This window comes from Phalacrocorax carbo, chromosome 1 (genome assembly GCF_963921805.1).
Source record: "Phalacrocorax carbo chromosome 1, bPhaCar2.1, whole genome shotgun sequence".
Lineage (NCBI taxonomy): Eukaryota > Metazoa > Chordata > Aves > Suliformes > Phalacrocoracidae > Phalacrocorax > Phalacrocorax carbo.
This window is the reverse complement of record NC_087513.1, coordinates 8,882,635-8,903,703: the sequence shown is the minus strand read 5'-3', so window position 1 is coordinate 8,903,703 and position 21,069 is coordinate 8,882,635. Positions and strand designations below refer to the sequence as shown.

The 21,069-nt window shown below is 43.3% G+C and overlaps 1 protein-coding gene across 1 annotated transcript in view; it reads right to left on the bottom strand.

The window, feature by feature from the left end:
- The window catches only part of ELAPOR2 (endosome-lysosome associated apoptosis and autophagy regulator family member 2), a 106,692-nt gene that overhangs the window by 7,200 nt on the left and 78,423 nt on the right, over positions 1-21,069 (bottom strand). Inside the window, exons 9-20 of the mRNA XM_064443707.1 lie at positions 18,698-18,878; positions 17,793-17,921; positions 16,742-16,832; positions 15,479-15,581; positions 14,117-14,254; positions 13,580-13,843; positions 12,514-12,687; positions 10,844-11,033; positions 6,860-6,956; positions 5,564-5,665; positions 1,115-1,241; positions 184-362 (exon numbers count right to left, since the gene is read on the bottom strand). Coding sequence (XP_064299777.1) covers positions 184-362; positions 1,115-1,241; positions 5,564-5,665; positions 6,860-6,956; positions 10,844-11,033; positions 12,514-12,687; positions 13,580-13,843; positions 14,117-14,254; positions 15,479-15,581; positions 16,742-16,832; positions 17,793-17,921; positions 18,698-18,878 — 1,775 coding nt within the window. The remainder of the gene's footprint in view (positions 1-183; positions 363-1,114; positions 1,242-5,563; positions 5,666-6,859; positions 6,957-10,843; positions 11,034-12,513; positions 12,688-13,579; positions 13,844-14,116; positions 14,255-15,478; positions 15,582-16,741; positions 16,833-17,792; positions 17,922-18,697; positions 18,879-21,069) is intronic.

The following is a 21,069-nucleotide window of genomic DNA, read 5'->3' as shown; positions in this document are numbered from 1 at the left end:
CTCACTAGAATTTTTAAAAACCACTGTTGGCAGAAGAAACCTCAATTTGGTGGATTAACAGACTGGTCCAACATGGTATTTCTTATCAACATTGTCATAAGGTCGGATCCATGAAATGGTTTTCTGTTCACCATATCAAGCTTTTAGGTTACTTTTATATGGAACAAAATTTGCAGTACTTACTTCTGGTTCTTCTTCCAAAAATAGCAGGTCAAGGCTATGAGCAGAACGGCTGTGAAAGCACCAACACCAGCTCCAACTTTTAGCCAAAAGTCCACTGTTTCACAAGTGCTGGTCCTTTTTTCTGGCAAGGGAACCCCTTTAATGCAATGCTTTGGTTCATTCCATACATACAAGGTTTCCTTTCAAATGGAAAACAGAAAACACCAAAAAGTAAGCTGCTTACAGGAAAAGAGACAACTATGTAGATTTGAAGAAAGCAAGCTGTTTAGAGGTAGACAGACTGTTTAGAGGTTTTCACACTCCAGATTGAGTCATATTGTCTACTCAAGCGTTCCCCTGATTGTGCCTGCAGGTTCAGACATGGCAAAAGGATTTCCTCTTCCGAATTGCTCTTGAGCTGGCACAATATGGGTTGGACAGTGACTGTGAATGTGTTGTGCCTACACTGGAGCTATTGATCAACAGGTCAATTCTGAACCTGTCAAAGGCCTTCCTAATATTTGAGTAGAGAAGGCAGCAGCAAAAAAAAATTACAAGCAAGGAAAGATGAATTTCTGAACTGAAATTCTGAATCCTTTCCTAGCCTGCCCCTGTTGTTTATGGCTATTAAAGGATTTAAGTCCTTCGGGCACTCCACCCTTCACAGATAACTTGCCCGCATATATGAATGCATACAGAGTTCACATCCCTACCAACACAGTTGGTCAGCACAGGTCAGCTTTCCTTCAAGAACCACGCTGCCATTGGCAGAAATATCTCTGACTCTCGACACAGCATTTCACCAATAAGACTTGCACCCGGCCAGCTCAGAGCCTAGACTGAGATTTTCCAACTCTGCCTGCACTTACATATTGACTTGCACACCAAATTTCAATGGAGTCCAAGTTATACCCAAATAAACCCATCTGACTTGGAGACAGGGGTCCTGTACCTGAAATCCTTTTTTGCAGGCTCCCTCAATCTCGTGGTAGTCTTGCTCCGTGCAGAGAGGGCAAGCTTCTGCACTTTCCCATATAAAGTAGAAAGTGCATCCATCGCAGGTGCCTGCGGGGCATGAGCTAGGAGGAGAGCAAAGCTTAGTTATGACTTACGAAACACTCTGGGGTTTGCATCCTCGCTACACATTCTGCTGCTGAAGATTGGTAATGGTAAGTACAACAAATGGGTAAACATCCATCAAGTCAGCAGATGGAAAAATCTGGGGGAAGAATTTTTCCCACTTAGTAAAATGCTTCTGCAAGGGAAAGCAGATGTTGGCCCGTCAAAGGTCTAAAATAACAGTTCAGTTCCTGGCAATGAATGCTACTCATGTGCCTACGATGAAGAGAAAGAAAAGCAAACTTTGATGACCAGCAGAACTACTCCAGTGTTTCACCAGCATGGGCTAGCCCAGCACGCACCTCTACCGCTGTTCTCCTGCACTGGGTAACTGTTCCACATGAATGCTGCTATCTGGTTCCTGCTGTTGTTCTAATGATGTCTGGGTGATTTCGTCCATATGGAATGGACTTGTCCTGTCATGGTTAATTACTAGAAGGATGTTCACCAGTTAATGAAGAGATAACAGTTCCTCTTAGTCTAAGAAAGACTAATGACCCTATTTCGTATTCAGCCTGCAGAAGAAAGTTGTACTGCCAATGGCAGGACATTCACACAGCTTTCGTCACTGATGATTACATCAGGTCTAACAGCCGCAATGGCCAAAAGTCCGTGCAAGAAGCTAGGTCATATAAATGTGAAATATATCCATACAGAAAAATTGATTTAAAGGAGTGCTGGGAGTTCTTCAAGAGCTCTCTGTTGGAAGCACAAAGCCAATTTATCCCCTACAAAGGAAAGGGAAGTAAGTGGAACAAGAGGACCCCATGGCTCAACCATGACCTCCTGGGTCTACTCAAATCCAAAAGGGAGGCATACCAGAGATGGAGAAGTGGAGGATTATCCGTCAAGAGCTACAAGGGCATTGCCAGAGCGTACAGAGATGCAGTTAGAAAAGCAAAAGCCCAACTCGAATTGAAACTGGCTGTAGATGTCAAAAATAATAAGAAAGGTTTCTTCAGGTATGTCAACCATAAGCAGAAAAAGAAGGAAAACATAGGCCCAGTGTTAAACGGAAAAGGAGAATCAATCACCAACGATGCAGAAAAGGCAGAGGTCCTCAACACCTTCTTCACCTCTGTCTTTACCAACACTGTTGGGTCCCAGGCTTTGGGAATGAATTTGCCGGTTGATCCAAACACCGACCCACCATCAGTGAAGGAAGAGTTAGTATATGAATTAGTACAGGAGCTTGACCCCTACAAATCAATGGGCCCTGACGACATCCACCCAAGGGTGTTGAGAGAGCTGGCTGACATCGTCACAAGGCTGCTCTCCATAATTTTCAAGAAGTCATGGAGAACGGGGGATGTCTCAGAGGGCTGGAGGAAGGCAAATGTTACCCCTACCTACAAGAAGAGCTCGAGGGAGGATCCGGGTAACTATAGGCACATCAGCCTTACTTCAGTCCCTGGGAAAGTTATGGAATGAATCCTCCTGGGGGCCATCACAAGTCAAATGAAGCACGTGACTGGGAAAAGCTAACATGGCTTCACTAAAGGCAGATCATGCTTGACAAACCTGGTGGCCTTCTATGACAAAGTGACTTGCCTGGTTGACATGGGGCGGGCAGTGGACATTGTCTACCTGGACTTCTCCAAGGCCTTTGATACGGTCCCCCACAGCCTCCTCCTGGAGAAATTCATGAGTTATGGCCTAGACAAGTGGTCTGTGCAGTGGGTGGGGAACCGGCTGACAGGCCGCACCCAAAGGGTGGTGGGAAATAGCTCCTTTTCCAAGTGGCAACCTGTCACTAGTGGAGTCCCACAGGGATCAATATTGGGCCCAATGTTATTCAACGTCTTTATAAGTGACCTGGATACCGGCATCAAGTGTAGCCTGATGAAGTTTGCTGATGACACCAAGTTGAGCGGGGAAGTAGACACTCCAGAAGGGAGAGCTGCTCTGCAGGGAGATCTGAATAGGCTGGAGGAGTGGGCCAGCAAGAACCTTATGAAGTTCAACAAGGACAAGTGTAAGGTCATGCACCTGGGAAAACATAACCCAGGAGTGCAGCACAGACTGGGATCCACCTGGCTGGAGAGCAGCTCTGTGGAAAGGGACCTGGGGGTCCTGGTGGACAGAAAGCTCAGCATGAGCGAACAGTGGCTGCTGCAGCCAAGAAGGCCAACAGGGTGCTGGGTTGCATCAAAAAGGGCATCGCCAGCAGAGAGAAAGAAGTCATTATCCCACTCTACTCAGCGCTTGTCAGGCCACACCTGGAGCACTGTGTGCAGTTCTGGTCCCCGCTATACAAAAAGGATGTGGACAGGCTGGGAGGGGTCCAGAGAAGGGCCACCAAGATGACCAAAGGACTTGGAAGCTGCCATAAGAGGATAGGCTGGGAGAGCTGGGTTTGTGCAGCCTTGAGAAAAGGAGGCTTAGAGGGGATCTCATCCCCGGGTACCAGTACTTAAGGGGTAGCTACAAAGAAGATGGAGACTCCCTTTTTACATGGAGTCCCATGGAGAGGACAAGGGGGAATGGACACAAATTGCTCTTGGGGAGATTCTGATTGGACACCAGAGGGAAATTTTTCACAGTGAGGACAGTCACCATTGGAATAATCTCCCCAGGGAAGGGGTTGACTCGGCCACGTTGGACACCTTCAAGATTCAGCTGGACAGGGTGCTGGGCCATCCTGTCTGAGCTGTGCTCTTCCTAGAAAGGTTGGCCTAGATGGTCCCTGAGGTCCCTTCCAACCTGGGATTCTGTGATTCTGTGATTCTTCTATATCATCAGGAAATCTGTTATCCTGATCTGAAGGACTGAAAAATCCACAGGCCTAAAAGCCCATTCTGCCTTATCCTGGTTTGAATAACTGCTAACTGTCCTCTCTGGATTATGGAACATTTTTTCAATGTACATGGCAAGAGCATTGACAGACCTTTCTCCTCAGCCTCTTTCATCTTACACTGCACTTCATATGATACTAAACACCATGTCTGAGGATCAAGGAGTTATATACAGTATTGTGTGACATGTATCAGATACCTTTCTGTTTGAAAATAGATGTCTGACTGCTGAGCTAATCAAAGGGGGCTAGGAAGGAGTCAACAAGAACTGAGATATGTTACATCATGTCAGCTGTGTGCCATTTCTGTCCATGCTCACACTTTCAAAGCAAGGTAGGTTACTCCTCCCTCACTACTGCTGAGTTCTCACAGCTCACATCATGTTTAACCTACAACATTATGACACCTGAAGGATTTTCACACAGCAGCTGATAGATGGTGGCTTGCTGTCCAGCATAATTTGTAGTGTACCAGGTCCCCAAGAAACTGGGTTAAATATCTACAAAGGTGCTCAAACACCAATCGTTCATCTACCACCTATGAAATAGATGCCTCTTTTCCTTCATTCAGGTGAGCATGGTTCACCTGCCTCAACAGGGACAGGGATCAAAGATGATCCCACACTTCTCACACTGTTAGCTTTTCAGAAGGGGACTTCACTTTTGGGAAAGAGGGTCGGTGAGGGGGCCATCAGCAGATTTATAGTAACATCCAGATGGAATAAGTTGGGCCTTGACAGCCAAAGAGGAGGGTTATAAGAATTGAGGGCAACTTCTGAAGAATCACAGGCGGTTACTGAAGAGTAACAGAATTAATTATTTTATTGTTTTTTCTCTGCAAATTTTCAGGTGCAGGAATAAACAGTACTTTGGAAAAAAGAGGTTTTTAGAGTCACTTTAATCAGACTGAAGGGAAAAAAAGGTCAGGCAAATTAAACACAACTGGTACAAGGGGTTCAGGATAGAAACCGGAGTGATGAGACACATAAATAAATGCATATTGAACTTGAACTAGACAGAGTCAGGGCTCACATAAACATTACAATAGCAGATTTCATTGTTCGTAGGACAGGTTGCTCTTTTTCAAAAAAAATCACTTTGTTCACAGCCACTGCTGTAGATCAGGGAAGAAAAACTGCCTCTCAAAGCCCAGACTAGGCAGTTTTATCAGGAGGCCAAAGACCAAAATAAAGGAGAAGTGGACAATAGAAAACATCACTACATTTGCTTTTGGCTTTAACCTTGGAACAACCTGCCTGAGCTCTAACTTCTCTCACCGCACAGCCTAAATACACAGCAGTTGGTGGGCTGGGAGGAGATGGACACACACGTCCTTCACCTAGGAGAAATGAGTGAGATGTCCTGGATGGCTGATGGGGCAGACAGCACTCCTCATTGCTGTTAACTATAAAGTTACTAACAAGTTTTTTAAAAGTTGCCTGAGGGGAAAAGGCTTTTAGGCACTACTAGGATCAAATACATAAATACCTGGGTACAGAAAGCTCTCCTTGGTCTGGTTTGTTGGGGTTGCATCTCATTGTCACAACAGTTGCACGGCCATTTTCACAGGAGGTTGTCACTGTTGAAGACCTAATGTCAAACAAGAGGAGAAATGTAATACGTTTCCACTTCAGTAAATCATGTTGCTCTTTCCTAGGTCTCTGTCTGTTCGTGCAACTGCAGTACTAAAGAAATACCCTTTACCACAGGGCTTTTGCCTTTGTCAGCTGGAAGAAAAAAAAAAGACCAACAGAACCAGAGTAGGTTTCACCATTTCATTTAAATCAGAAAGTGCTCTGAGATACCACTCAGGGAACTGCTGTTTTTCTAGCTAGCTTGAATTCTGCTGAGTCAAGGAATAAAGACGCCCACAAAACAGAATAGAACATTTTAAAAAGAGAATCGCACGTGCTGTGGTTGGTGTGTTACTCTGTTGGAGAGTTTATGATGGCTCTCTCCTCGCCTAGTAATCTGAGAACCACACTGTCCTGAAATAGCACAAGGCAAAGGGGATTAAAAAACTGGACCTTTTCCCAACATGGTAGACATTTTAAGCCAAGTTCATAGTACACTCAAAGTAGGGTCACTGGTGTGGGGTTCAGTTTGCAGAATCAGACACTTAATTTACGTATTCACTTATGCATAAAGTGTTGATACCCAAAGCTCTATAGCCAATTAAGATCTATCACTGACAGCAACACAACCTTGAGAGCCAATCATTAGAACAAATATAGGTATATGCCTTAAGAAAAGCTGAATAGCCCCATGGGCCCCAGAGTCCAAGCTTAGAAACCCTGTTCACACGAAGACACCAGCATGCAGACATCTTAAGTGAGGTGACCTTTGAGCTATTTCTTACCCAAGCTGAGGTATTCTTTTTATGGAGGAAAATGAAGAATAGGAAAAGCACACTAGTAACTGTGCAGGTTGGAACAATTATTTTTTACCTCAATTAGAGTAAAGAAAAATGAATGTGAAAGAAAATATGCAACAGGAAGTGGACATATCAAAGCCGTATATGAGAAATTATGGAAAGGAACATGACACTGTAAGTGGCACCTGGATGAATCAAAGCTCTGATATCACTTTCTCCAGATCAAGTGTAATTTAGATTTGAGGGAAGAGTGTTTGCTGATTTCATAAGCTGTTCTCCAACTTGCCAATCAATATACTGATTAAAGTGATAAAGATTAAAGGTGGATTAAAGATCTCCTATCGCAGCTTTAGTTTCCTTTAAACAAATGAAGAAATTTGATGTACCAATAAACTGGTTTTTTTACCTACTTGTAAAAGAAATGCACATCAGGTATTTTGCTTGGAGAGGGAGGAAACATATCTGTCTTTATGCTGATATTTTCCAGTGTTGTTTCCACAGTAGCTCCTAAAATTAAAGGAAAAAGTAAAAGGCATAAACTAAGAATGGATTTCTATGGGGTTCACATATAACATTTTCTCGGTCTGAAAGGTACGGGTCTCACTTAACAGCATTTAATGACATAACTATACATGATATACTTTCTTCTAACTAGAGTTTGCAGATTTGTATGTTCCTCATTCAGTCTGATTTCCTTACATAGAGATTAAAAAAACCAAAAAAAATAATAAAACAACACCAGTGTAAATAAGTTTTACTCTTTTTCATTAATTTAAAGCAATCACAGGATATTACAGAATCATAAAATAATTTAGGTTGGGAAAGGACCGCTGAAGATACCTGATCCAAACACCTGCTCAAAGCATGTGCCTTGAATGAATAACCCTAACACATCATAATCGTGTAACACCCTGAGCAATCTGCAGTACTGTGGAAGAAAAGCTGAAAGATGCAATGACAAGATTCAGGAGGATTATGGAGTTGTAGGCAAGCCTTGATAGGACTTTTTGGAACAAATGATAGGCTGGTGTGTGGAACAACACGGGTTACACAGGTCTGCATGGATCTTGGAGAAGAGCTGAAAAAGAGGAAAAAACAAGTAACCGAAGTTCTTAGAGATTCTTCCAACCCCATGAATCAAAGAAGACAGAAAATATTGGTGCTGCGCTGCAACATTTCAGAAGAAGGAGTTGTACAAATGGGACAGGCGGCATCCTTCTAGTGAAGTGAAAAATGGCTAGAACAAGAAGTGGTAGCAGCCTGCAACTGGTGGGAAGACGGGAAAGACTTGAAGTTTTCCATTTGTTCTTGCAACAGTACAGACAGCCTAGCTGAATTCTTAGGACTTTGATCCATGTGCTTTCACAGTCCCAAGCTCTGAGTTGTCCTACACCAGACAGTAGTGTCTAGTGCAAACTGTCACCTTTGTTACCTGCTATATTTACCTAAAAGGGTTATAAGCAGACATGGATTTTCCAGCTGTGTGAATCGTCCTCCCAAATGTAATGCCAGTCAAGTCAAAGTCATGTCAATGTGCTCTGTAACATTGCTCAGGAGGGCTTGTAGGTGAGGGATAGCTACAGAGCATCACACCAACCAACAGAACAAAATGAGCTGTGCTACAGCAACCAGCAGGAGCACGTGAAGAAAGATGTCAGGTTATTGTTGAGGGACCTCTGTTCTGAGAACATACGATGACGTCAGCAAGGATGATCATTTCCTCTCACCAAAGACATTGCATCAAACACAGGGTAACTTAAATTTGGATTTCAACAAAATGGACAGAGATAAGTTACTCACTAGACTGGAAGGTGATAGCTCCTAGGGACCTTATTACATTCAACAGAGGCAACGAGAGAATATTCCCGTCCAATATGCAGTACTGTACAGATGGCATCTCAAAGTGCAGTTTCTCAAAAATAAGAACACTAGAAGCAAAATCAAGTGTGAAAAAAAATTACATTCTTCAGAGGATATTAATTATATGGCTAAAAAGCCACAATGACTCTCTCAAGAATGACAACAGTTTTGACTAAGAGTCCACCTTGGATCAGAACAGCGGTAAAAGAGCAATTAAAATAAAAACATTGGCACAAGCTTAATGGAGGGGGAATAGAGAATCAAATAAAATCAAAAGTTATGAGTTACAGAAAAATGATAATGGATGCTAAAGACTTCAGGGAAAAGCCTGTGTTTGCCAGGACTAGAAAAATTGTACGTTTGGAGCTTTTTTAGAAATCCTAGAAATAAAAGTACATCTTATGGATAGGAAAGGCAAACTTCAACCATTTTAAAATGTAACAATTGCAATAATGAAAAGGCAGCAGAAGAGCTTGATATCTTTTCTCTGTATTAAGAAAAAATCAGGACTATCTCCTTTCTTTCCAAGACAATGACTGAACACCTCATTCCTTCAGTGGGCGGAGAGGATATTGGCATCTCCTTGGCATGCACGCTTATAAACTAGCAAACCCATACCTACAGTAAGCTTTAATAGAGCTTTTAATGACAGCAAAATATCAGAAGACTGATGGAGAGGGGATATGGTGACCCAAATTACAATGTGGCTAACACAATGAGGCAAATGGTAAGTGGAAGATGGGTTTCAGTTAATGGATAGATATGTAATGAGAGACAGTCAACAAGAATTTATGGAGAACTGCTCTTGTTGAACAAATCTGATTTCACTCCTTGAGTGCTGATGAATTTGGTTGCTAAAGAAAATTATGTAATGTAAATTTATCAAGTATTTCACTAATTACCACACAAGATCCTAATTTAAAAGTTAGTAGTGTAATACCAATTAAGCACACATTCTGGACTAAGAATTGTTTAACTAATGAATTATAAAATTATCTGGCCATGGGAAATTGTCATCAAATGTGGTATGTCTCCAGGCTTCTCTAGGCATTGATATTGGAGTCCCAAAATGCAAGATTATCATCAGGGATCTGTAAGTAACTATATAATCACTGTTGGTAAAGTGTGAAGGTGAGACAAAGATTAAGGAATAAAATACAAAACAACTTAATTCACTTGGTAAGATGGTCCCAGTCAAACTAAATATATTTTAGTGCAGAGAAGTGCAGCAAGGGATGAAGGCCAGTCCTAAGGAAGAGAGATTTTCCCTTGGAAACTCTAACTTCGAAAAAGATCTAGACTGGACATCAGATGCAAGAAGCCATCATGAAATCCCATGACTCTGGAGAAAGAAGGACTCAGGGGTTCCATCCTTGCATTTAAATACAAATGCAGAAGCAATTTTTATTGCCATTATAGTGAATACTGGAATACTATTTCATTCTGATGCCTATGCTTTAAGAAATTATAACAATAAGTTACAGAGGCTTCAGAAAGATCCTCAAAAAATTATTCAGATGCTTGAGAGAAATACATGATAGCAAGATACTTAGAAGAACTTGGTCTACTTAGTTTATCAGAAGAGCAGACTGGGGAGGGTGTGATGATTCCAGTACACAAAATATTTCTCCAGGGAGGAAAATGTGGGTGTGAAATGGAGAAAGAGTAACAAGAAGCAGGAGCTGAAAAATGAAGCCAGTCAAACTCAAACACGAAAGAAGTCTGCTTTAAAACAAAATACAGAGATGGTGTTTGACCAGTGGAAAAAAATACCAGTGACTGTGGCAAAGCTTTTATTTCTGGCAGTCTTAAAAGTCCAGGTTCAGTGCTCTTCCAAAGACATGCTTTTGTCAAACATGAGTTTCTGGGCTCAGTGCCAGGGAGAAAGTACGAACGCTCAGTGCCTGTAATGGATAGGTGAACAGACTAAATGACTTCATTGTCTACTCTGGCTTCAGACTCTGGGAACTTGTGAGCCAGAGCAATGCAAGACTTAATGATGTGCACAGCCCCATGCTGCCCTAAGCCTCCTCCTTCCTCAACTAATTATGTCGCAGCACCAGCTTCTTCTTCTGAAATTGCCCGAGTAGGGACTTGGCATAGGCAGAAATACTTGGACTAATGTGACTACTACAGTGATTGGTCTTGCCCTGCATGAGGCAGGTAGAAAACATGAAAGAAACCCAGTGCTTTTTAATTACATTCTCCAGATTTTTGTGCTGAAACTCTATGCATCATGGCACCCACTAGACCAAACACAGGGAAGAGCGAGTAATACAGGCATGGAAAACAAAGAATGGGGGACCCTTACTCTTCTCCAGCCACCAGCTGTACTGAAACAGCAGCAAAAAGCAATGGCATCTGCCCACATCTGCTTCACAGCTCACGAACAAAGTGGAACTGAATCTTGGGCTGCTCCTTTGCTTTTCTCCCAGTGTAATGCAGCACTGCTGAGCTGAGAAGGATTTACTCTGCAGCCCTAAATACATGAGAGTACATCCATGATAACAACATGCAGAAGACAAACCACATACCTAAGAACCTGTCAGCAAGGCTGTTGGACTGCAGAGCCAGGGCTGTTCGGAAACCCTTGCTGTCTGAAGGGATAATTGTGGACTGACAGACAAAAGCTCCCACAAAGTTGGAAAAATCTTCTGATTCTGCAACCATGTCTTTCAGAGTAATATCTGTGATATTGTCAGTGCAAATAGCCATCTTCTTCCCCTGTGGACAATCAGGAAAAAATGGGGAAGCTGTTGGTTGTTGATAGGATGTGAAAAAGTTTGGGAAAGGAGAGATTGCAAACTTCCTGACTGCAAACTGGAAGAATTTCATTCCTGCACCTTAGAAACAACTTGATGTTTCTATCATGAGAGAGACAAATTGCGACAGCAAACTGTGCCATTGTGAAAGCTCTGATTAAAGCCTTGCACAGACCCAGAAGCACGATGTCACCTCTGGTATGTGCCTTATCAGAAACCTGTGCTGTGAAGCACTCTTCTCTGTTTATCTTGACAGCGCAGTGTTTACTTGCGGAGCATAATAAAATGGCTCACAAAGGAAAACCATATTTCCCTTGCCTTTAAATAATATACTATAGAATACCTTTTTATTTGGGATTGAATCCAGATAAAATATTTTTTCAAAGCACAAATACGTGAAGCCCCTAAACAGATACATAACCTTCAAGGGTGCATTAATGTCACATGTCAAGACCAGTGCTAGAATCTCAGAGTAACAGCAATGAAACACAAATCACCAGGCTCAGTTGTCCTGACAAAATGCCAGGTACTCAGGACGTAATCATATGGTTGGAAGTACTGCAGTACCATCCTAGTAGTTTGGGAAAATGAAGACCAGATCCACAGGGGAGCGCCATATCTGTATCTTTGTGGATCTTGCTGTCAGCAGCTCATATCCAGGTAGTAAACACACATTTAAGCCTAAAAGTATGCAAAATGCTGTAAAGAAGCGTGACTACTCATTTGCCTCAACTCATGCAAAGCCTTTGGTATACGGGAAAGCAACTTCAGAACTTTGCAGGGCTGAACATCAGTGTAAACTACACGCATTGGCTTTCACAGGACAATACACATCACTGGTACTTCTCTGAAACTTCAATTTATGGATGTGACAACATGCTCTGGTACAGTCCAAGCCCCAGACAGAAAACTTTTGACTCTGGGGCAAAGACTGTTTGCACTCATGCACTAAGCACATTTTTCCACCACTTTCAAAGGCTGCAAAGTCAGCAACAGGTGCCTCAGCCACTGACAGAGAGCAGAGGCTCTGCTGACAGCAACACCTCCAGCCAAGACACAAGGGAAACATATGGAAAGAAGTTGGCAGCTGAAAGACTCAGACTCTTCACTTGAGTTCCTTGGTGGCAGCACAAAAAGGTCAGGGTTGCGATGCAAGTAACTTGAAGGCACAAGAACTAAGAAAAGGTAGGGATGTGACAGGGTTTTTCTTCTGAGCATTACTTACACCTAAAATGCTGTCATCTCTGCTCTGAAAAATCATTTTGCTACTCAAAAGTCCTCTTGCACTGCTGAGCAAGATCCAGAAGAAAATGTTTGCACAGTGTTGGTGACAGCTCAGCTGTAGGGAAGTGCTTGTCCTGTCTCAATGTCATCCCACAGGGCATCAACATGAGCAGCAAATTGGTTAATCCCCCCCAACCCTCAACACCAGCTGAGCTCACCTCATTCCCACACAGACTGATGTTAAAGAAGTGGAAGAACTTGGTGCCTCGGGAGGTGAAGCTGGGTCCGCTCATCAATGAGCCCACCTGGCTGAGGTTGCTAAAATCGTAATTCAGGCTCTGGTTATCCCTGACGTGCGACACCAGGCAGTCACTGAAGCAGGCAGAGTGGTCCTTCAGAGAAAGAGAGGCATCCATTAAAGAGCAGTTATGGACCAGCAGCAAACAGTTCACCTCGGCCTTAAAGCAAGTAGGTGCAGACAGGACTCCTTTCCTTGCTAAGGATGGAGGGGAACTTTTTTCTATCCGTGTAATTCACGGATATCCCTTGGGAGAATTCCCATTCCTGTTTCAGTCCCTTGCATTCACATATCAGGATTTCAATGTTCCCTAAGCCTGGCCTTTCTGCTGCTCACTGCATTAGCCAAGAAAGTGCAGAGTTTCTTGCTTTGTTTTGTTGTGGGTGCTTTTAGGATCCCAATGTCCCAGATAGACCAGAACATGGCCTCAGTTACACTTGCATCATGCAAAGGAAACACAAGAAAGAGCTCAAGAAACAGGGATGGGATAAGAACCCAGCTGGAGAACCCAGGCAGAATATGAACAAATTGGAGCAGTTCTTCAAGTCGTTGTGCAGCTCCTTGACAAAAGGATGCTGCCCATGATAAATGTTTATCTAGGCTTAAGGGTGATTTCATACAGGTTTCTAAAGACACAGAAACATCATCCAACTGAGGAAGTCTCTGAGTTTAAAACAGCAGGAGTCTGGGACAGTTTCAGGTGGAAGTAATCTATATCCTTGCCCTGTTCTTACACTGTCCCCAGTATAGCTTCCTGAAATGAGCCTTTTTTTGAGCTGGTGTGGTCAATTTTATCTTCTTATTGTATATCTGCAAACAGAAATTAGACTAGGGACATATTTGGAAGAGTGGGATCATTAGTTATAATTATAGTCCAATGTTCACAAGGCACATACCTGTAGAAAAGCACTAAAACTGGCCCTTTGAGTGCTTATGTCCTAATAAACCCTGTCTGTCCATCACTCAGAGACACTCAGTTTCTGTACCTTGGTGCTCTTGCTGCCAGGCCCACACGGGATGCAGGCCTCCCTGCCGTAGACCTGGTGGATGGACAGGAAGGTGTTGGCTGGACACTCCTTGCACTGGCTGGTCTCCTTCTCGATGTAGTGTCCTGCTGGGCAGGGCACGCAGGATGAGCCAGACTGCTCAGAGCCCAGCGCACAGGCCCGGCAAGAAGAGGCAACTCCATCCACTGCATTGGTCACCGTGATGGAGTAGATCTTTGCCATGTCATTGATGAACTGTCTGCTCTGGAACAAGAGCCAAGGAAACCACCCTGATGTCACTGAACCATTGCATGTGGTCACTAATCACAGCTCTGTGCACCAGGGCACTGATTCAGAGATCGACTTATGCATGCGCCTGTCTGTCAACATGGATGGTTTATCCACAGCTGCCTCCCAAGGTGACAGCCATGCACCCTTTACAAGAAGCCTGTGAGCTTCAGTGGAGGGCAGGAGCTCTGGCAGTGAGTGTCCAAGGAAAGCTGTGCTATAAAGCCTTGTATGTAAAGAAGTACTTACATCTTGGCCCTCATTTATTCTCTGAAAGGCCCAGGTGAACGTGAAGGAAGCGTTTTTGGAGATGATGTGAGTATAGGATTGTTTCTCTTTACTTCTTTCCCATGATTCCACCACATTGGTATTTTTTCGATTAACATCCTATAAAATGGACATAATTTTTTTTTTTAAACTGAAAAGTGTGGTCATACTACACTAAACACTAGTGTTTTACATTACAGATATTAATATATATAAAGGACTTTACAATAGCATTTAACATTTAATAAAGGAGAGCAAACATATTTATTCTGGTTTCCATCACTGGCAATTTTTTAATTGAGAATGGCTGTCTATTCCAAAAGGTTCACACAACAGTTAAGTTCAAAGTCCTATAGCAGGTTATAAACATTATGAGGACAGATTCAGCACAGCAGTTCTTTCAGATCTGAAATTCTGTTTTTGTATAAAACATGTGGGTTCCACAGCACAGAGACGGGAAGGCCAAAGTTCAAAGAAAAATTGCAGTTTCCACCATCTTCAGATACCCACTTTGCTGTTATATCTAGTGAAACAGAACTGAGGCCAGTAAGACAGTGTCAAAGTTTACACAAGAAAAACCTGTTCAATTTATGTTCCTGTTTCTTATTCTCCATCAGCTGTAACTGTTCCAGCGAAAGATGCTTTTCCTTTAAAACAGATTCTTTTAAATTATCCCTACATGCAGATTGCTTTAAATTACCACCTACTTTCCACTTAATTGTCTTTAAATAAAGAGTAAATACCTTTAAAGTACCACTAAATACAAAAAAGAAAGGACCAGCTTCTCTTTGCAATGGCAGGGGCAAGGGTGCCCTTGCAGGTATGGTTACCTTCCTCAGCTGATGGACTTTTGATAAGCAGATGAGAAAAGTAAAAAACACACCCCTTTGCTTTCCCAAACAAGCGTCTGCCTGCGGCCTTACCGATTCTCCAGGTCACCAACAGGATCAAGAATAAATTTCCATATTTTCTATTTCCCATCCCTCTGACCCACATCTTGACTTGTGACTCTACTAAACTCCTGGAGGCTAACTCAACTGCACGTGAGACACAGAACTTTATCAGTCGGTTTAACGGGGGAAAAAATGGCTCTTTGGTGTCCGGTGATTTCTTTTAAAATAAGCAGTTAATCAGGAATGGTTCACAACTCACGTGGTGGAGGAATTCTGCTAGGCCATTCATTAAATCTTTCCTGCAAGGGCACCGCAGATATTAAACTAATGTCACACTTAATCTTAGTCATAATAAACCAAGTGCAACTAATCACGCCTATGTAGAGGTATTAAAGTGACATGTGGAATACCGGGCTCAGTCATCAGTCATGGAGAGAGAGGTCTCACTTACTGCCATAAAGTACAGCACACAATCTGCTGAACAGATGGTCTCAAAAATAAAAGTAATCCGTCCCAGTTCTGACCCAGTTGCTCCTGTCACTGATGTCGGAGGTCTGTTTAACAGAGAAGGAACGAAACATTTACAAGGTGCTCTCCAGGCAGGCAGCAGTCGGTCCTTCAAATTGCTTTTCGTACAGTGGTGAACCATCAAAGTCCTGTCACATAAAACCTGCTCTTGCAGAACTGCGGAGGCCAGGTTTGCACAGCAGCTCTGCACTGGGTATTGGGCACAGCAAGATTATTTTTTAAGTGTCTGACTTCTTTATGGTAGAGTTCCCTCCTTATGACCAACACCCAAATTTGACCATATTTGTAGGGTATCTTATAGCTTAAATGAATTACATGCTTAAAGTGATTTACACCGATTTAATTGCATCTACCCTCCACCCGTGGGAGATGCATTCAGGAGTTTCGAACAAACCAGAAGTATTCAGGGGGCTCCACTGCAAAGTACGAAACAGTATACAATAAACTGTAGCATGCCGACCTTTTCCATGGATACGTTTCTTGCTTCTCTTTTATCTTCACTGCTGTTTGCCCATATTGCAAAATAAAAACCAGGGTTTGCTCATTGGGTGTAAGAAGTCACAACCCCCTCAGCTTAGATACACTAAAGGGAGCGTATGGTTCATTTTGCCATACCCTACCTGTCTTAATAATTGGCTTCTGATCTGAGCTAGGAGTCTAAGCTCGCTCTTCAAAGAGGCACAAGCACCTGAAGCTGCTAATTCATCCTGTCTGAGGGTCCAGGAGAGGTGGGATGTCCTGCTCTCTGTGGTGCCTGCATCTCGCCACTGGCTCCAGGGGAGGTACAGGCTGTGCAGGCTGCCCAGAGCCACAGTGCAATGTAATGTGGGTTTCTGTAAAACACCTTCAGGGCAGGCACCACTACACACAGTGCAGATTTAGCTTGTTACTTTGGGATAATTCAGAAGCAGAGGGATAGGAATATTTTTTCTCTGTTTCTAGACAGCCAACCAGCTGGCATCTCAGACTGAAGCAAACACTGCTGAAAACCAAGGTCTTACAGAATAGTCTGCTGCAGTGGGATGACTGGAGACACAGGAATAAAATCCAAGTTTCCCCTTGTCTCTCATTCATGAGATTGCACTTCGGAAAGGAAAACCCTGCTCATTCCAGGGGTAATGTGAAACAGGTGTAAGAGGCAGAGATAAATGAGAAATAGATGGAAAAAAAAAATCTGGTTCCTTACTTAAATCCTGGGATGTGCAGGTTCAAGATAAGATAGTCATTGTCAGAGCCTCCTGCCCCACTCTGGATGTGATCACCAGCCACCTCCCAACCTTCACAGGAAAAAAAAGATTCTAGAAATACATGGTGTCTGGGACATGGCAAAAAAAATGTCTATGTTACCACACTTTCTTAAACACTTCACTATTTTAGTACATTTTAAAGATGTCTGCTATAAAATACAGAGCAGAAAAATAATGCTTTTGAATGAAAAAATTTAGTAATTGTATGAACTGCTGATTTTGTAGGCAAATGTCACCTTGAAATCAATTGAAAGCAATTAAAATTCCCTGACCTGAGCTGTGCAGCTCAAGGGGGATGATCCATCTGATCTCTTCCAGCCTTCAAACAGGTGAATCAATGAATCTGTGTGTTAAATGTTACTCATATACTTCAGTGCCCCTCTGCTCAACATGCATAATTCAAAGCTTGAGTTACGTCAGCCTGACAGGGTGGATCAGCCTAAGGAAAATCTCTCAGAGAAGGCTGGAGGTGGGAGAAGTCCCGAACAGGACCACTTTCACTGGTGAGCTGTGACTGCTCTCTGCTGCAGGCTTAGCACATGTGCAGAGAGAAAGCTCTGAGGGCTAAATGAACAAAGATCACAGACTTGGATTAAATTTTCCAAAAGAATTATGTGGGACCTCAGAGGGCATAGTTATCACAAAACATGAAAGGAGACAAACTAGAGAGAAGTCAAATAGTTGGGTTTTTTCAGTGGGGATATTCATATGCATCAGTCTATGGTGGGATAGGTCCTTGGCTGAAGGGACTTCACATAGGCTGCAGCTCCTGCCCTCTTCTGGTACACAAGAGATTTTTTTATTTCTTCTTTGTGATATTGTGACATTGGTTTCTACGGGAAATTTAAAGCCTTGTGCAATTAAAGAAAAGGGGGAAACTGTTGTGACTCACGTAGCAAAGAGCCTACTCATTGTGGTGAGTGCCCCATCACAACAGTGATCAGCACAGGAGAAAGACAGGTGGGTAACAACACAGGGAGGTTGGCTCACCGTTCATCCCATCGCACTTTGAGTTGCCAACATTGAAGCAAGACGTCTTCATGTTGCCTGGCAGGATGTTCCACCACTTGTACTCAAACCCAAGAGCTGGTTCAGTCCCAGCAGGGCAGGCTTTGCACTCTACAGGGCGAGAGCATGGGAAAAGAAATCACAAAGCCAAAGAACATGTCAGTGTTTAAAAGAACATATATATTACTTTTTTACTCTCTGGGACATGTAATGAGAAAAGAAAATATTTTATTTCTTTATAATTAAAGAGAAAAAGACTTATCAGGACCAGAAGAGTGGATATGAGACCAGAATTTTATGAATTGCAGATCATAACCTTGTGATAAGTAATCTGCAACTGATCCCCAAGCCACATTTACTTTTTAATGACTTCAGCTGAAGGTTTGATTGTATTGGTAAACTTGAGCTCCCACAAAGTGCTGTAGGTGACCACTGGGCCGATACATCTCAGAATCAACAAGCCAGAGTTTAAGCTAGACAATGTTGGCAGAGTACCCATCTAACATTGCTTAAAATGAGATTTTCACAGGGAAAAACTTGGCATGGACAGAAGAATGGGTGAGGATGAATTACGGACTGTAAAAGTTCTGATTCCCTTCTCAGAATCCCTTAAAATAACCCTCAGGAAGTTTACATCAGCCAAGAAATGCATCCAGAACACAGCAGGTCAACCTAGAGCCGCAATGCCTGATAAGAAAGGACTTCAGGAGAAAACAGATATCCAACTCCTTCTCTCCAATGTTATTTAGTAAGTATTTTATGCAAAATGAACTCTGGCTTATTGTGTCATTAAACTAAGTGGTTTCATTATAGTGTCATTAAACTAAGTCACATGCAAGCAGACAACAGCTTTCAGGGACACAAGGAATTGTTTTGCAGACTCCTACCCTGTGTCCCATCTGAAAATGTGCCTGGAGGGCAAGGAGTACAGGAAGATGAGGCATTGTTGTAAAAGCCAGGATTGCAGGGTGGACAATCCTTCCTCTCTCCAGAAGGAGGTAAGGTCAATGCATCGGGGAGATCTTCTCTGCAGATCTTGGGTTCAATCCATTTGTACATGATCTGAGTCTGGAAGGAGAAGACACTGAGTTCACATGGTGTGTTAGAAAGCTTTAGGACTAAATGCATCAACCCAATCAAGGTCCCCCTCATAAATGGAATTAGGGTATCCCAGTGTTCTAGGCCAAAACCAGACCTTGCACATCCAGGGCAATAAAGGGAAGGGCAGAGAAGGCAAACAGGAGTGACTGGGTTCACAGGTAATTCCAAGATTTCAGACCTTAAGAGCAAAGGAAAAATGTGAATCTCAGAACAATTACTACTGTTCCTTCCTATTTATCTAGCGGATTTTCTCATGAAAATGTTTCTGAGGAATGTCAGATAAATAATTCTAACAACTGCATAAGCAATCTCTGCATTTTAACCATAGTAACCCAAAATATAACTTCTGCATTAGAAAACCAAATTATTGGGAAGGCATCTGTTAGCAGAGAACATTACAAGTTCTGCATTGTCTCCATACTGGCCTGTTCTTTGGAAAGTCCTCAGTTTCTCTCCAGCCATTTTCACCTACTGAGCAAATGCCTAAACCACACAGGAACGCTTCCAGCCCCATTCCACTCCCTCCACATTACATAAGGAGCAGTCTATGAACACTAACATAAGTCACTCCTTGGTGTTACCATATACAACGGTATCACCTCTCTGATATCACCTCTCTTTGACAAGACACAAGTTTTCTGACTTCAGGAAAAGGCTTAGGTGAGATGCATCACCCATAGTGTTGAGTCTCAAATTTCATCTGTCTCTGGGTCTATCCCTGAAAGGGTTTAATATCCCAAGATAAAAATTAGTTGAGTCCCAGAACTGAGAAACCCAACTGGCAAGACTTCAACCTGGCCCCAGCTCCTTCTCTGAGTACTTCCACCCTTTGGTTCCAGCAGTGCAGTCAGGGATCCTTGAGGGCAGAGGCACAGGTACAGAGGTTGAGAGGGTAGATTTCACCTTATGAATTTGGTTCAGGGCCCTGAGCACATGCCCCTGCCATCCCAGACATTGAGCTGCTTGTCCTCAAGGTTAGCCCCCTGACAACACAGAGCTGTTCAAGAAGTATTGACCAGCTTTCAACCTGTTTGAAAAAAAAAAAAAAAAAAAAAAAAAAAAACTGGAAGAAGCTTCAGTGCAGGCTCAGGCCTCAGCCCCTGGGAGCGGAGGCTCTCGCCCTTTGTTCCTGCCTGAGCCGTGCACAGCCATGCCTGTGCCAGGTCATGTACCCTGGCTGATCCACACCCTGACTGACCCAGGGACTTGACGCCCCAGCTTGGCATTGGTCCTGCCTCATTGCTATGGACTTGTCTGGCAACCTCGGCTGAATCTGGTCACAGACATCGGGTCTGCTTTGCTCACTTTGCTCAGGTACTGTGGTACTGCTCCTGCTGTCAGAGTGGCACCTGCCTCTGCCTGCCTTACTGTCACACTTGGCTCCTGGCTCCCTGTCCCTTACGGATCAGTCTGCCCTTGCTGCTCCTGAACACTTTGAGGATTTTCTAGAGCATTGCTCCAGAAATGCCTCAGCAGCATCAGGGTGCACAGCCTATAAAACAAAAAGGAACAGAAGCTGGTGAAGTACCTGTGTGGTTGCCCAGACCCCAGACACACTGTACACACTAAAGTAATCCTACTGCGAAGGGAGAAAAGGGTCAGAGAGTGCCCACAGCCATGCAGGTGAAGGTTTCTAAGACTAGGGCTGAAGCAATCAGCCTGGGATTTTTAAAGCAGTAGATAGGTGAAAAGACAATAGGAGTCAATTACCTAAATCTCCTGGGGCTCCTTCTACACCTGGCATGGGGACAGCAGCAGGGAGACAACAATCTCATGTCCAGTGAAAAACCTGGCTGATTTTATAAGCCATGGATCAATAGGCCTTTAGGCTGGTGCTTTACAGCCACTGTTCACCTGAAACTGGGCTGCAGAGTCAGGCCCTCTCACTGGACTGCATCCCATGAAGAGATGGCTGGGGACTATGGCAAACCTGGACTGATTTCTAGAGATGCAGAGCACTAAGTGGTGAAAGCAGTCCTGAAAACCCAGCCGGTACCTGTGTGTCTATGACACATGTTGTTGTTGCAACTGGAAGATGAAGGATGTCTGCAGAAAGACCTACTTTATATTCTGATGATGTCCACCAGTGAAGTGAAAAACCATTGAGGACGCAGGAAGAGGGTCAGTGGTGGGAGCTTATTCAATGCCAGGGAGCCTT